Raw genomic sequence first — 16,490 nt, 5'->3', positions numbered from 1 at the left:
ATGTAATAGCTAGCCCAGCGGGCATGGTACATTTTTATTAGGTTTAAACCTAATAAAAATGTTCAAAGAATGTTTAAAAAACGTACTGTGCCCACTGGTAGAGGTAATGCCGTAGCGGCCTAAATAAATTTATTTTTGTGCTCTCGTTCCAAGAGACTTCTTAAAATCATCTTAAAATACTTTGTTTAAGTATCATAACTATTGTGTGTATTTTATTTATTAATAACAATAATAATAGTTATTATTTGTATTATAAATATATAAATTATCATAATGAATAATAATTATTAATATTTTATGGATACGTATTTTTTAGACTCATCTTTTTTAAAAAACAAAAAATAAAATTGTTTTTTGCGTCTTAATTTTAACATTACTGTTTTTCCTATAATTGATGTTTTTTAAAAATTTATTTGTTTTTATTTTTCAAAGTTTCTTAGAATACATACACATACATTTACTAATATAGCCGTAGTCACAGTGTAGTGTACATAGATTGAGTGACATAAATAGAGGGTTTAGGCTTTGGCAGGCATCTTTAAACTAAAAGCATTTCAATCTTTATTTAAATAGGATTTAGTTAGTGGTTAATAAATTATTCTTTTAATTTATATTAAAAGTTACGTTAAACTACAGTGGGTTTTTTGATGAAATAGCCTAAATAAATGGTTATAATTTATGTAAAATAAGCGCATACAAATAAGAAAAAAATTATTCAAACGCGCAAATATACAAATAATGTTTGCAGACATTTTATAGTTTTAAACGTACAACAAGAAACATCGCTGAAGCAATTAAAATATTTAATAAACTCAATTTAACTATTTTAAAACTTTATAAATTTAATTTTCAATTCTACCTTTTTAAACATTTAAACGTTTTAAATTTTTAAACACTTTAAAAGTATAGAGTCAATTATGAATTTTATAAAGTCAGTTTATAAATTATTTTTTTTCTGTTGTTGTTGTAATTTGGCAAAACTATTAGCGTAATACAGCGTGGACGCAAATTTTTAATAAACATTTGCAGATATTTTTTTAATAACTTTTACAATATCTAATTATTAAAAATAAGTATTTAACGTTATGGTAAATGATAAAATAGATAAAAATTTTAGCACGTCAATTTAATTACTTGTTATAATTTTTTTTTTTTGTCAAAAAGATTTATTTGCCAATTACATAGAAGTAAAATTTCCAACTTAACTTTTGTTTTGTATAGTTAAAATACTATTTTATTCAACTTGATTTATTAGTTTAAAAAAAAATTAGAATTTTTTTAAATACTCAAAACTTTTGCAAACAATCATATAAAATGAAACTTGATGTCAAGTATTGGGGTGGCTTGCTCTATGATTGAGTCTAGAGAACTTGACTCAATCATAGAGCAAGCCACCCCAAGCAATAAGCTATGCAGTTGCTGCAGTCTTGCATAACAAAGTTGAATTATAGGTGAGGTTGTCACAGTTGAATTATATTGTAGGTGAGTTTGTCAAATCAAAAAAAATTATTGATGATTAAAAATAAATTTTTTTAAATAGTAATGAAGAACAAAAATTATATTTTTTTCTAAAAAAAAGATTTTTTTTAGGACAATTGGATTCATCATCTTTCTGGAACTCATATAAAAAATGAAACTCCATTTGAAGAGCTGGTTACAAAGCTAATGAATGTTGATGGGGATACTAGTAGATTCTTTTAATTTTTTTTAATTAAAATGAGTTTTTTATGAAAAGTCCTAAAGAAGACTCTAGGGTTTAAAGTTAAAGGTTCTTTGAAGAAAGAAAGTTGGAGAGGTTTCAAATTTATTAAAGAAACATTTAAATTTTGTGATTTTTTTTTAAAACAGAAGTTCAAATTTTTTTAACTCCAAAACTTCATAGTCCAGGTAAAAATAGTTAATATTTGACTGTAAACCCAGGAGTTCTTTTGGATTTACCAACCATATTTTTTAAATACATTATATAAGCATAATGCTTCCTATGAGTTTATCAAAAACCTTGGTTTCAGTTTTAAAAAAAATGTTTTATTGAAAAATTAAATCTTCTATCCAAAATTAAACCTACTATCCAAAATTAGACCTACATCAGTTTCTGATTTTTGAACACTGAAATAAAAAATTCAGTTTCAGAAGTCTATTATTTTAAATTCCAGTATTTTCTGTCACCAATCCCAGTGGGCGCGCGTCGTCCGGAGGTTGTCCATAAGATGTCTCCTGGATGTCCAGATATCCACAAGATGTCTGAAAAGCATCCCCTGGACAATGCATGCCCACTGGGATGGGAGTTGTTATCAAGTTTTTTTTTTTTTAAATAGGAGCAGGGACATGGTTGGTGTTTTAATAAATATGGCCGCCGTAGTGTGGTTTTTGTTATTAAGTTAAATTTTTTTATTACCCATAAATAAACATTGAAAATTTTGTCTAATTTTTTTTTACTTGTTAGATAGTCCACATTGGCGTAGCAATCTAATGGTGCACTCAAAAAATGTACTAGAAAGTAGTCTTACAGCTTTATCAACTCCAGATCTTGAAAAAGAAGCAATTAACTTGTCAAAGGTTATTTGAGATTTTAATGCAATTTTTTTCTTACAAACAAGCAATACAGTATAAGTGAGTACTTCAAACTTTTTTAATGATACTCTTTTATTCTTTGTATACAAGTATAATTACATTTATTATCTTTTTTTTCTCTCAGAGTATTCATCTATATACAAAAACTCCCATCAACGAGGCTGCTATTGATTACCATATTGCTCTTTCTCAAGAAATTATTCAGCTATGCTTAACATATCCTGAACTTCAAACAGAGTTTTATTGTCAGCTAATTAAACAAACTACAAAATATCGCTCAGAATCTCCTGCTGCTTATAGTGGTGTATGTGTTACTTCTTTTAATGTTACTTTAATGTTCTTATATTTCAATCTATTATTTATTTATGTTTATTATTATCTAATATTTTTTTAAACTTTGACTATGGGATATCAACTGCAATATTTAGAACTACTTAAAGTCAAATGATTGGCTAACAAGTGATTCTTCAATGAATACTATAGATTTGAAGCCGATTTCTTCATTTGTTTATTTGCAATGTTGGCAACTGATTGCTATTGGTAGCAGCATTTTTTTACCAAAACTCAAGGTGTTATGGCTTCTTAAGGCTCACATAGCTAGGAATGCAAATGAAAGGTTTATTTTAAATAAAGCATAAATTTTTTAATTAACAATTTAATTATATATTGTTTTACTGTTTGAAAAGAATATGAAAAAATTGAATGTGAAATTTTTTCTGACAGTGTAAAAAGTGGTGAAACCATAAACAAAAAAAACCATAAACAAAAAAAGCACTTTTGCAAAAAAATCTTTAAAAACAAACTTGATAAACTTACACTGCAGGCTAAAAGTTTCCGGACACTTGATATTTTTATATAAAAAGCTAAAATCTATCCTGCATCATTAAATTAACCAACAAAATTAATTCATAATACTTAAACTTACTGATTTTAAGTGTTTATGTAAGTTTGAGGTCAGTAATTGGGTATTACTGACCTCAAACTTAAATAAGTAAGTTTTTTTTTTAATTGTTTATTTTAACTTGATATATAGCGTTACATTACTCTTAAGAGTTTGGTCTTGTTAAAATTATTTATTTGTTGAAAGATGAAGTAAATATTTATAATATAATAATAGCTGACTAAAATGATTAAGAATATTTAGTTTTGTTTAGTTTTCATTTGGTTACGTGATGGTTACATTAAAAATGATGGTTACATTAAAAATGATGGTTACATTAACAATGATGGTTACATTAAAAAATCTTGAAAAAAATTTTAAAATTTTATAATTCGACTATTTAACTAAAAATATGGGTAAGAAACTTTCTTTAACGGTTGCAAAACGTTCTGAAATAATTACATTACATAAAGAAAGTTATTCAGTTCGTAAAATTTGCAAAAAATTAAAAGTTGCCAGAAGTACTGTACAAGATACCATCAAACGATGGAAAGAAACAGGCATTTTTGAAGACAAAAAAAGATCTGGTAGACCACGGAAAACAACAAAAGCAGAAGATAATAGTATAATATTGATGAGTAAAAGGAATCGAAGACTTACGGCCCCTGAAATAACTTCAGGCTTTAATAGGAGTCATTCAAAATCTATTTCATTAACTACTGCGAAACAACGTCTTAGACAAGCAGGACTTTCTGGCCGTATAGCAGTCAGGAAACCGTTGCTACGGATTGGAAATAAAAAGAAAAGGTTACAATGGGTTATAGACCACCAAAATTTGACAGAAGGAGACTGGGGAAAAGTACTATGGACCGACAAGTCCAAATTTGAACTGTTTGGGCAAAGACATAGAATTTACATCAGAAGAACAACAAAAGAAAAAATGATCCCAGAGTGTTTAGTGCCGACAATTAAGCATGGTGGTGGGTCAGTTATGGTATGGGGATGTTCTTCTTCAGCTGGTGTTGGTGATCTAGTTAAAATTGAGGGTATTATGAAAAAAGAACAATATAAAACAATTCTAGAAAACAATGCTATACCTTCTGGCTTAAGAACTATTGGTCGTAGTTTTGTTTTTATGCAGGACAATGACCCTAAACACACCTCAAAATTATGTAAGAACTACATAAAGGAACAAGAGGATAATGGTGTCCTCAAAAACATGACCTGGCCGGCGCAATCACCAGATTTAAACCCAATAGAGTTACTGTGGGAAGAATTGGACAGAAAGGTCAGACAAAAATGCCCAACATCCAAAGAGCACCTGTGGCAGATATTAGAAGAATCCTGGTTATCAATTACACCCGAAATAATAGATAAATTAATAAATAGGATGCCACGGATCGCAAAAAAAGTGATAAAAACTCGTGGGTTATTTTTTGACGAAAAGACAGTTTAATAATAATAGTGTTGTTAGTATTTTTTTCTTTTTTTTATTTTCTTTTTTTTTTTCTTAAATAGTAACTATATATATCTTTTATAAAATAAATATGATATAAGAATTTTTTTGAAATAATTATGGGAGTTTTAATTAAAAAATTAAACAAAGTCCAAGTGTCTGGAAACTTTTGGCCTGCAGCGTATGTATATTATGACTTAAACAAACTGTAACTAATATGGGCTCATATTAGTTCAACAAGGTTGCAAATAATAAGGATCGTAAATAAAAAAGTATTATAAAGTTAATCAAAGTAAATAAATAAATATCAAAGACTTTGATATTTATTTATTTACTTTGATTAAGTCTGGCATTCTGGTGTCCTCCATTACTTTGTGTGGGTTGGTAAAGTTTTTAAAATTGTTTCATTTTTTCTTTCTAACCACAAGGTTAAAGTTGTTTTTGAAAAAAAACAGTCTCCTTCATTTTCAATAACTTCTGAGGTACCACAAGGTTCCATACTTGGCCAAATGTTGTTTCTCATCTTTATTAATCATCTTCCTGAAAATTGATGACTATATACTCCACAACTATATACTCAAACCTTGATTAAAAGTCATTACTTTTTGATTGTTTAAAGCAGACAGTTGATCTAAATTGGTGCCTGTGTGACAGCTTGTGACTTGTAGCAGCTGGTGAATTTCAATTTTGCTCGACTTGTTGTTTAGTAATATTTGCTTTTTTTTTTTTATTGTTACTGTTCTTTCACGCTCACAGCACTTTTATTTTAACCTTGTGGTTAGAAAGAAAAAATGAAATAATTTTAAAAACTTTACCAACCCACACAAAGTAATGGAGGACAGATATATATATATATATATATATATATATATATATATATATATATATATATATATATATATATATATATATATATATATATATATATATATATATATATAGATAGATAGATATATATATATATATATATATATATATATATATATATATATATATATATATATATATATATATATATATATATATATATATATATATATATATATATATATATTCAGGAAAATATGACAACAGGAATTTTAATTTGCCAATGTTTGATAAAAAAAGCTATAAAATAATAAAATACAATCAAATTAATAAAACTTTAATTTTAATACCAAAACTTAAATTATAGGAAGTAACTATTTTGTAGAACAAATTTTAAAATTGTTTATATGTAACACCCTATAAATAAAATTTTGGATAAATTTTAATTGCATTTATTATGTAATTTATTTCATGCATGCAAAAAACCTTTATACTTATTTGAAAGAGGATTTTATAATCTATTTAAATTTAATTTAATTAAGTTAAAAATATTATTTGAATATTGAAAATGGTCAAAGTAAAGGACCTCCAAAAAATTATGGATATTTTTTTCCAAAAAAATTGCAAAAAAGGTAAAATGTTTGTTGCTAAACAGTTTATGGAATGGGGTTTACCCAGATCAACTGCTTACAATAAAATCATAAAATTGGAGAATGGATCTCTAAAAAGAAAAGTTGGAAGTGGTCGAATCGCTAAGGTAGCTACTAAAGAAAATATTCCAAAGATTGCTGCACTTTTTGAAAATAAGTCCCAAAAGTAAGTAGCTCAAGTTTTTAACTGTGGTCAAACTCGAATTTCCCAAGTATTAAAAACAATGACTAACATTTGATCTTTCAAAAAAACAAATCGTCCAGATTGTATCCATTAGCAGAAGAAAGCTATGTGTCCTAAATGTTGTAAATTGTACGAAAATTATAAAAACTTGGACTTTATTAACGATGATGAAAGCTATTTTACCTTAAACAATAGCACATTAGCTGGTAATGATAGGTTTTATGCCGCTGATCCTTCTCAATGTTCTGACCAAGTAAGTAACAATTTGCGTAAAAAGTACTCTTAGTTTCTTGTTGCATCAGGCCCCGTGGAATAAGCCCTCTTTATATTTTCTTCACAGTAAGCAGGCAATCAAACACTTATAAAGAGATACTAGAAAAAACTTTACTTCCTCTAGTATCAGAATCTTATAAAAAAGACAATGAGTTTTTCTTCTGGCCTGATCTTTCTCGATCACATTACGCAAAATCAGTCTTTTTAATTAAAAAAAAAAAATCAAAGTTGTACCCAAAGATATAAACCCAGCTAGCGTTCCAGAAGCAAGACCAATTGAAAACTTTTGGAGTGATTTAAAACAGCTAGTGTACGAGAATAATTGGAGAGCTGAGAATTTGGAAGAGCTTGAAGCAAGAATTAGATATTGTTATTCAAAGATGAATAAAAAAGTTTTCCTTACTCAAATAAAACATCTTTCAAAAAAACTTTATAATTTTGCTAAATATGGTATTTGAAATAATTATTTTAATATATTTATAAACTACGTATACTAACATATTAACAGTTGAAATATTAAATAATAAAACTTATTAGTTCTTAAAATATTAATTTTTCAATTTCGTCCAAAGTTTTATTTATGAGGTGTTAGAAAATAGAATCGATGTTTTCTAATTAAATTTAAGTGCCTTATTATTTTTATTATTTTAATGGTTCTGAAAAAATAAATTTGAATAAGTTGCTACTTGAATGGCACATAACAGAAAAAAAGGTGTTTTATTTGCAATTATGGAGCAAATACATTATGTGCAATGTAATTAACTAGTATATCTGACATCAATTGCGCTCTACATCAGTTGCAATTTTGAACTATGTTAAATTCTAATGAAAAAACCAAAGTTAGTTAGACTTTTTTTTAAACATCTTTACTTCCAACAAGGGTGCAAACAACCTCTATTAGAATTAGAAGTTACTGTAAGAGAAAAGAAAAAGTTTATAGAACAAGATAACAATTAACAGATGACTTAAAAGATTACAAATTGTATGAAACAGGAAAACAAGAAGAAGGGAGCAAATTCCAAAGAACTAATATACAAGGAAAATTAACTAGGCGCATAAGAATATTTGGAGTATTTAGGAACAGTCATAGTTAAAGAATGAGACTTAATTAAATGACAAGTAACACAAGAATGAATTTTAGTAGATGGCACAAGAGATGCTAGCTCTTTAGAGCAGTGCCTATTATAGTATTTATAGAAAAGAGAAGGAGAAGTAACATTATGATAGCGTGACAACAGTTGAAGGTTGGCTGCAAGATCAGGTCCAACTATGTTTACAATGTGCTTTTGCACCTTGTCTAAAAGAGAAAGGGCATCATTTAAAGATCTGCTCCAGATATGGCAACAGTATTCCATACAGGAACAGATTTGAGATTTATAGAGATAAAGAATAGAATCCAGAGTAAGAAATCGGCAAGCGCGATAAAGTTATTCAACCTTAGCAGATGCTAATTTTGCAACAGATTTGATATATGGTTTCCAAGAAAGATAAGTAAGAATTAGTCCTAGAAGTCAAGGAAGTAAGAGTTAGTCCTAGAAGATGAAGGGTAGATGACTCATCGAGTCCATTACCATTCATAAATATGGGAAGATCTAGATTATTCTGATAACAATTAGCTGAAAAGTTTTATCTGAGTTAGAGTAGACTAGTTGCTGAGAGCCTCATGCTGTAGCAGAAATGAGATCCTTTTCAAGTTCAAATGTCCTCTCTAAAGAATCAGAGAATGTTGGTTTCTTATCAAGAAAAGAATAAATGGTAGTATCATCAGTGAATAATGCCACCTTAGATGTGAGAATTGAAAAATTTATAAGGCCAAAGATAAAACCTTGAGAACCCTTGAAGTTACAGGATAAGAGATGTCTGTTAATTAAAGATTCAAAAACTTGCTTATGATAGGAAGAAGATTAATGGGACGGTAGTTATAAGGATCAGATTGCTCACCAGAATTTTTGTAAATAGGGATAACAGATGCTGCTTTTCAGCAGGATGGAAAATAAGACTCTGATATGTTCTTGTTAAATAGTTTTGAAAGTATAGTTGACAGCTCTGGAGAACACTTCTGCATGACTATAACAAGTATTTTGTTTGGACCACGAGATGTAGAAAGGTCTAAACAGGAAATCAATTTAGATACAGTTGCTGGGGTGATTTAAATGTCAAGCAATGAATCAACCTTTTTGTTGGCTATATCAGGTAGGGTGTGATTATTGGAATCAAGCTTTGTCTATAGGTGAGGTACCAAAATCTGAACCATACAAGAGAGGAGTAATAACAGATTTGCTCTTATTATTGACACTCTTAAAGATTCTCCAGAAGTCTCTGGAGCCTAATTTTTAAGATGAAATACAAGATTTTGTTACCTGAGAATAGCTGGCTTTGGCGTAAGACAAAACCTTTTTACAATGGTTTCTAACAGTAGTAAACAGACATCTATTTTCTGGAGAATTGTTTTGGCGATAGATATCAAACCAATGGTTATGATTGGAAATTGCAGCAGTACAATGAGAGGAAAACCATGGAGATGAGTGAGGCTTGACTAAGAATTGTCAATAGGGAATAAAAGATTCCATGCCAGCCTGAATACAAGAAGTTAGATGAGAAGCACATTTGTTAGCAGGAAGACGAAAGATTTCTACCCAAGGGCCATCACAAAGAAAATCACAAAAAGAATCCCAGTCAGCTTTAAGGTAGTTGTAAGAGGTAAAGTAGTTGTTAGAGGTAAGGTAGTTGTAAGAGCACTGACTAGAATCAGAAACAAGACATAAGTCAAGTAGAGAAGGTAAATGATTTGAGTTGTCTGCAAAGCGAGTTGGAAAGTTGACTATTTTTGTTAGAGTTTGAGAAGGCCAAAAGTTGTGGGGCTTAAGACCTGCAGAGTCACTGACACTAGAACCAAGCCATTCAGTGTGATGAGCATTAAAGTCACAAACAACAACAATATTGGCTGAAGGATAAAGAGATAAGTCAATTTGATCAGAAATAACATCAAAAAGAGTGCAGTCTTGAGTTGAGGGAGAGCAATATAGAACAAAGAGAAAGGTGATAAAATGAAGCGGTGCTAAGCAAAAGCACATAATAGAATAGTCTTTGGATTCAATCCTAGTTTCCCGATAAATGGGTGAGTTCTTACGAATGTAAATGCCCTGGCCAAGCATGTGACTTTTGCTGTCTTTACGAATTAACGGAAAATAACCCTCAACACTAAGATCATAAGACAAGACAGCTGGACTCAAATTAATCTCACAAAGAGCAAGTAGGTTTAGTGAACTTTGTAAGAGATAAGACTCAACAGAAGAAAAGTTACTTTGAAGGCCACAGATATTAGAAAATAATATCTTTGGATTCAATCCTAGAGAATATTCAATTTAGAGAACTTGGTGATAATGATGGTTTTTTGTATTTTAAATTTTTTGAAACTGAACTAAAAAAAATATTGGAAAGGATCAACTTAACCAAAAACGTTTTCTGGCATAGTGGTTAGAATGCATCAAAATTGAGAGATCTGAGGTTCAATGCCATATATGAGTAAGGGAAAAGATTTGAACTTTCTATTCTGACATTCTGATACTCTTCTGCAGTGCTTTATGACTAGTCCTTTATAACCAGATTTAAAAAAATAAATGGTAATGTATAGCCTTTTATAAGTGTTAGCATGCGATTTATATAATAATCCTGCTGTTCGAAGAAGTACCTACTAAATGAGTAACAATGTTCATGAGTGAAAGTAAAGCATAATTGTCAAAGTAACTTTTATTAGGATATATTTTCTAAAATATGAAAGCTTATGATTTTTAAATTTTTAGTAGAATAAAAAAAAAGTTTTTGAAAAGCACAATTTGGTCAAATAAAGAAAGTGTTTGTAAAACAAAAGCAAACAAAGAGTCAAAATAAAGTCATAGTTTAGATGATTTATTAAAATATTTATATTTTATAAAAGTTCTATTTATTGACGAAGTTTGATAATTAAATTGAATTAAATATTAAAAAAAAAATTTAGTTCAGGAAATGGGCGGTATGCCATATATTGCCAACGAAGTTTAGAACGAACACTCCAAAATGGTGATCGTGAATGCAAACCTTCTCGAGTTGAGGCACGTATTTTGCTTTTATCTTTTGTTTTGCAATTTTTTTTAAAATAAGCTTAGATTTAGTGCAATAAGTTTGTTATACTTTTTAAATTAGCTTATTCTTTTAGGTGTCATCTATCATTGCTAGTAATCCTTTTTACCGCCTATATCCTATAAGTGTGCCAATATACTTTTTGAACAACACATATCAGGTAATTTAATTATAAATTCTTTTCTTCTAATCATTATATATGTAAATTGCTGTAAAAGGTAATTCTGAGAAGAAATTAACTTAGACCTATCATTTAACAAACAACTATATTGCATTGAAACAGCAGAAGCTAACAAACAAATAGTAAATAATTTAAAATATTTAGTTAAAATATTAACTAAATAATTTATTTTTAATAATTATTATTTTAAGTATGATATTTGTTCAAAAAATGTTTCGAAGTTTCAAGTTTTTATTTTCTGTCTTCATTAAAAATATATACATGAACATCTTTGCATATATAAATCTGATTTGTATATGCAAAAAAAAAGTTATATATTATTTTAAGTTGTAAAATATATGAAGAAAATCACTTTCCCAGAATAGACTTTCAGGGTATTGATATTCAACGTAAAGATTTCTTTAAAACTCTCCTGTCTTTTATGTCTTCATGTCTTTTAACTCCCCAATTTAATGTTTTTTAAGTTTTAACTCTTTTCTTGACTTTTCAGTAAACCCCAAGTGGTGAGTGATAATCCAAAAAGAAGAAAATTTAGGATTTAGTAAGAGTGTTGCTATTCATCAATATGGTAGTATCAATAATATTGCAATAATCATTAGCAGTAAATAACTGAGTTTTGTTAGTAATAAATCTCACCAGCCATTTTGAGCCATAAGCTGTAACTGAAGAAAGATTAGATTTAAGATTGGCTCATTATTCTCAGCAATCAAAAAGTAATGATTTTTTGTCAAGGCAGGTACATATAGTTGTGTCATCAGGAAAATAAGCAACTTTAGTGGTAAGATTATTAGGAAAATCATTAATATGGATGAGGAAAAACACAAAAATTAAAAAAATGAAACTTTGTGGTGCCCTAGAAGTTACTGGAAATAAAGGAGAGTGGTGATTGGCAAGGACAACTTAAATAAATTGCGTTTGGAAAAAAAAATAATTCAATAATTTTAAAACTTTCTCAGGTAAACCATATGAAACAAGTTAATGGAGAAGATCAGAATGCCAGACTTCATTGAAGCCCTTTTTTTTTTTTTTCAATGTTTGCATATGTTTTAGTTCAGTTTTAGTTCTCCACTCGTCCCAGGATACTTCGAAACCAAATGTATTAACAGTTTGCAAGTGTTTATCGAACTGTTTTATATCTTTGCATGCAACGCATTTGTCATGGGCGCAATATTGTCTTGCAGAAGTGTTCTCCGGAGCTGTCGTCTATACTTTCAAAACTATTCAACAAGTGCTTATCAGAGTCTTGTTTTCCAGCCTGCTGGAAAGCCGCATCTATTATCCCTATCTTCAAAAATTCTGGGGAGCGATCTGATTCGTCTAACTACCGTCCCATAAGTCTTCTTCCTATCATAAGCAAGGTTTTTGAATCTTTAATTAACAAACACTTAATTTCTCATCTTGAATCTAATAACTTACTTTCTGACCATCAATATGGATTTCGATCTTCTCGTTCTACAGCTGATTTGCTAACAGTAATAACTGACAGGTTTTATCGTGCATTAGATGAAGGTGGAGAGGTTAAGGCCATCGCTCTTGACATTTCAAAAGCGTTTGATAAAGTTTGGCATGCTGGTCTTCTCCATAAGCTTTCTTCTTATGGTGTATCCGGCAACATCTTTAAGATCATTGAATCCTTCCTTTTCAATCATAGCATAAAAGTTGTCCTCGATGGACAACTCTCTTCTTCTTATTCTGTAACTTCAGGGGTTCCTCAAGGTTCTATCCTTGGCCCTATACTCTTTTTAATTTACATTAACGATCTTCCAGATATTCTCACATCTAAGGTGGCATTGTTTGCTGATGATACTACCATTTATTCTTGTCGTGATAAGAAACCAACACCCTCTGATTGCCTGGAGGGGGCATTTGAGCTTGAAAAGGATCTCACTTCTGCTATAGCATGGGGGTCACAGTGGCTGGTGAACTTTAATTCAGATAAAACTCAATTTTTTTCAGCCAATCGTTATCGCAATAATTTAGATCTTCCTATATTTATGAATGGTGATGTACTCGATGAGTCACCTACTCTTCATCTTCTAGGATTAACTCTTACTTCCAATCTTTCTTGGAAACCATATATCAAATCGGTTGCAAAATTAGCATCTGCTAAGGTTGCATCTCTTTATCGAGCTCGCCACTTTCTTACTCTGGATTCTATTCTCTATCTCTATAAATCTCAAATCCGGCCTTGTATGGAATACTGTTGCCATATCTGGGGCGGATCTTCTAATGATGTCCTTTCTCTTTTAGACAAGGTGCAAAAACGGATTGTAAACATAGTTGGACCTGCTCTTGCAGCCAACCTCCAACCATTATCACATCGCCGTAATGTTGCTTCTCTTTCTCTTTTCTACAAATACTATAATGGGCACTGCTCTAAAGAGCTAGCGTCTCTTGTGCCATCTACTAAAATTCATTCTCGTGTTACTCGTCATTCAATTAAGTGTCATCCTTTTTCTGTGACTGTTCCTAAGTGCTCCAAAAACACTTATTCGTCTAGTTTTTTTCCTCGAACATCAGCTCTTTGGAATTCGCTTCCTTCATCTTGCTTTCCTGATTCATATAATTTGCAATCTTTTAAATCGTCCGTCAATCGTTATCTTGCTCTACAACCTTCATCTTTTCTCTTACAGTAACTTCCAACTTTAATTAGTGGCTGCTTGCAGCCTTGTTGGAAGCGAAGATATTTAAAAAAAAAAAAAAAAAAAAAAAAATCATATGTGTATGGTTCACAAACAAAGTTGTTTATCATTTCAGATCCAACTTTGATTGAAGGCGCTTGAATTGATTTTGTTAATGCATTTAAGGCAAATTGCATATTTTCATGCAAACTACAAACACAAACATAATGCGGAAATTTTGTAACCGATTTTACACTGCGTGGACGAAGGTCGCAAAATTTGCTGAGTCCAATTTTTATGTACACAAAGGATGAGATTTAATTAAATGACGAGTAACACAAGAATGAATTTTAGTAGATGCCACAAGAGACGCTAGTTCTTCAGAGCAGTGCTTATCATAGTATTTGTAGAAAAGAGAAAGAGAAGCAATGTTAGGACGATGTGATAATGGTTGAAGGTTGACTGCAAGAGCAGGTCCAACTGTGTTTACAATGCATTTTTGCACCTTGTCTGAAAGAGAAAGGGCATCATTCACCCCAGATATGGCAGCAGTATTCCATACAAGAACGGATTTGAGATTTATAGAGACAAAAAATAGAATCCGTAGTTAAAAAGTGTCAAGCTCAATAAAGAGATGCAACCTTAGCAGATGCTAATTTTTCTACTACTATTGAAAAGGAAGGATTCAATAAACTTAAAGATGTTACCTGGTACACTATAAAAAGAAAGCTTATGGAGAAGACCAGCATGCTAAACTTTATCAAAAGCTTTAGAAATGTCAAGAGCAATAGCCTTAACCTCTCCACCTCTATCTAATGCACGATAAAACCTATTGGTTATTACTGTTAGCAAATCAGCTATAGAACGAGAAGATCGAAATCCATATTGATGATAAGAAAGTAAGTTATTATTCAAGATGAGAGATTAATTGTTTGTTAATTAAAGATTCAAAAACCTTGCTTATGATAGGAAGAAGACTAATAGGACGGTAGTTAGATGAGTCACATTGCTCTCCAGAATTTTTGTAAATAGGAATAACAGATGCTGCTTTCCAGCATGCCAGAAAACAAAACTCTGATAAGCTCTTGCTGAATAGTTTTGAATGTATGGATGACAGTTCTGGAGAACACTTCTGCAAGACTATAACAGGTATGTTGTCTGGACCACAAGCTGTAAAAAAGTCTAAGCAGGAAATCACTTTTGATACAGAAGCTGGAGTGATACGAATGTCAAGCAATAGATCAACCTTTTTGACGGTTATATCAGGTAAAACGCAACTAGTGGAACCAAGAGATGATATTAATGAAAAACTCTTAGCAAACAATTCAGCTTTTTCTTTAGGTGAGGTGATAAAGTCTGAACCATACGAGAGAGGTGGAATAACAGATTTGCCTTTATTATTAATACTGTTAATGATTCTCCAGAAGTTACGAGAGTTTAATTTTTGTGATGAAATACGAGATTTTATGACCTGAGAATAGCAACCTTTGGCATTAAACAAAACCTTTTTACAATGGTTTCTAGCAATAGTAAACACACGTCTGTTTTCTGAAGAATTGTCTTGCTGATAGATATGGAATTAATGGTTTCAATTGGAAATTGCAGCAGCACAATGTGAGGAAAACCATGGAGAAGAGTGAGGCATGACCTGCAATCGTTGAGAGGGATAAATGGTTCCATGCTAGCTTGAATCCACAAAGTTATGTAAGAAGCACAATTGTCAGCAGGAAGGTGAAAGATTTCTACCCAAGAGCCATCATGAAGAAAATCCTAAAAAGAGTCCCAGTCATAAGGTATTTATTAGAGGTACAACGATAGGGGGATTCTGATGATGAAGAAGAATGAGATAATAGTTTTAGAGAGATAAAACCGTGATCAGAAGCATCTAAGGGTGAATGGGGAGAAACTGAGCACTGACTAGGATCAGAAACAAGAAATAGGTCGAGTAGAGAAGGTAAATAATTCGGGTTGTCTGGAAAGCGAGTTGGAAAGTTGACTATTTGAGTTAGGGATTGAGAAAGGCAAAAGTTTTGGGCTTTAATGCCTGCAGAGTCACTGACGCTAGTACCAAGCCATTCAGTGTCATAAGCATTAAAGTCACCAACAACAATGATATTAGCTGGTGGATAAAGAGAGAGGCTTAGTCAATTTGATCAGAAATAACATCGAAAAGAGTGCAAATAACATTGAAAGTCTTGAGATGAAGGAGAGCGATATAGAACAAAGAGAAAGGCAATAGAGTGAAGCGGTGCTAAATAAAAGAACATAAAAGAATAGTCTGTGGATTCAAATCTAGTTTCCAGACAAATGGGTGAATTCTTAATGTAAATGCCCAGACCAAGCATGTGACTATTGGAGTCTTTACAAATTAAAAGAAGATAACCATCAACACTTTGATCATAAGATAAGACAGTTGAACTCAAATTAGTCTCACAAAGAGCAAGTAGGTTTGGTGAATTTTGTAAGAGATGATACTCAACAAAAAAAAAGTTACTTTGAAGACCATGATTATTAGTGAATGATATAGGTTTAGAGAACTTGGTGATGGCTATGGTTTTTTGTGCTTTATAGTTTTTGGTACTTTAGTAATTTTAAATATTTTAAAGTACTTGACGCAAAGCATGGATAGTACTTAATACACCATTTAATAGTCCAAGCAATTGCCTCATTACTATTAAACCCAAAGCTGTAACAAAAGGCTCCAAATGCGGCCTCAACAATGCACATCAAAAGTACAAACAGGGACAC

The 16,490-nt window shown here is 30.7% G+C and overlaps 1 protein-coding gene across 2 annotated transcripts in view; it reads left to right on the top strand.

Annotated features, from left to right (window-relative positions):
• LOC101238547 (pleckstrin homology domain-containing family H member 2) overlaps positions 1-16,490 on the top strand; it is a 96,736-nt gene that overhangs the window by 47,112 nt on the left and 33,134 nt on the right. For both annotated transcript variants that reach the window (XM_065806099.1, XM_065806100.1), the window contains 6 exons: positions 1,591-1,687; positions 2,444-2,556; positions 2,696-2,875; positions 3,000-3,187; positions 10,819-10,912; positions 11,017-11,100. In XM_065806099.1, coding sequence (XP_065662171.1) covers positions 1,591-1,687; positions 2,444-2,556; positions 2,696-2,875; positions 3,000-3,187; positions 10,819-10,912; positions 11,017-11,100 — 756 coding nt within the window. The remainder of the gene's footprint in view (positions 1-1,590; positions 1,688-2,443; positions 2,557-2,695; positions 2,876-2,999; positions 3,188-10,818; positions 10,913-11,016; positions 11,101-16,490) is intronic.

The sequence above is a fragment of the Hydra vulgaris genome, chromosome 09 (assembly GCF_038396675.1).
Source record: "Hydra vulgaris chromosome 09, alternate assembly HydraT2T_AEP".
Taxonomy (NCBI): domain Eukaryota; kingdom Metazoa; phylum Cnidaria; class Hydrozoa; order Anthoathecata; family Hydridae; genus Hydra; species Hydra vulgaris.
The sequence above is the reverse complement of the archived record's forward strand: the minus strand, read 5'-3'. Positions and strand labels throughout refer to the sequence as shown.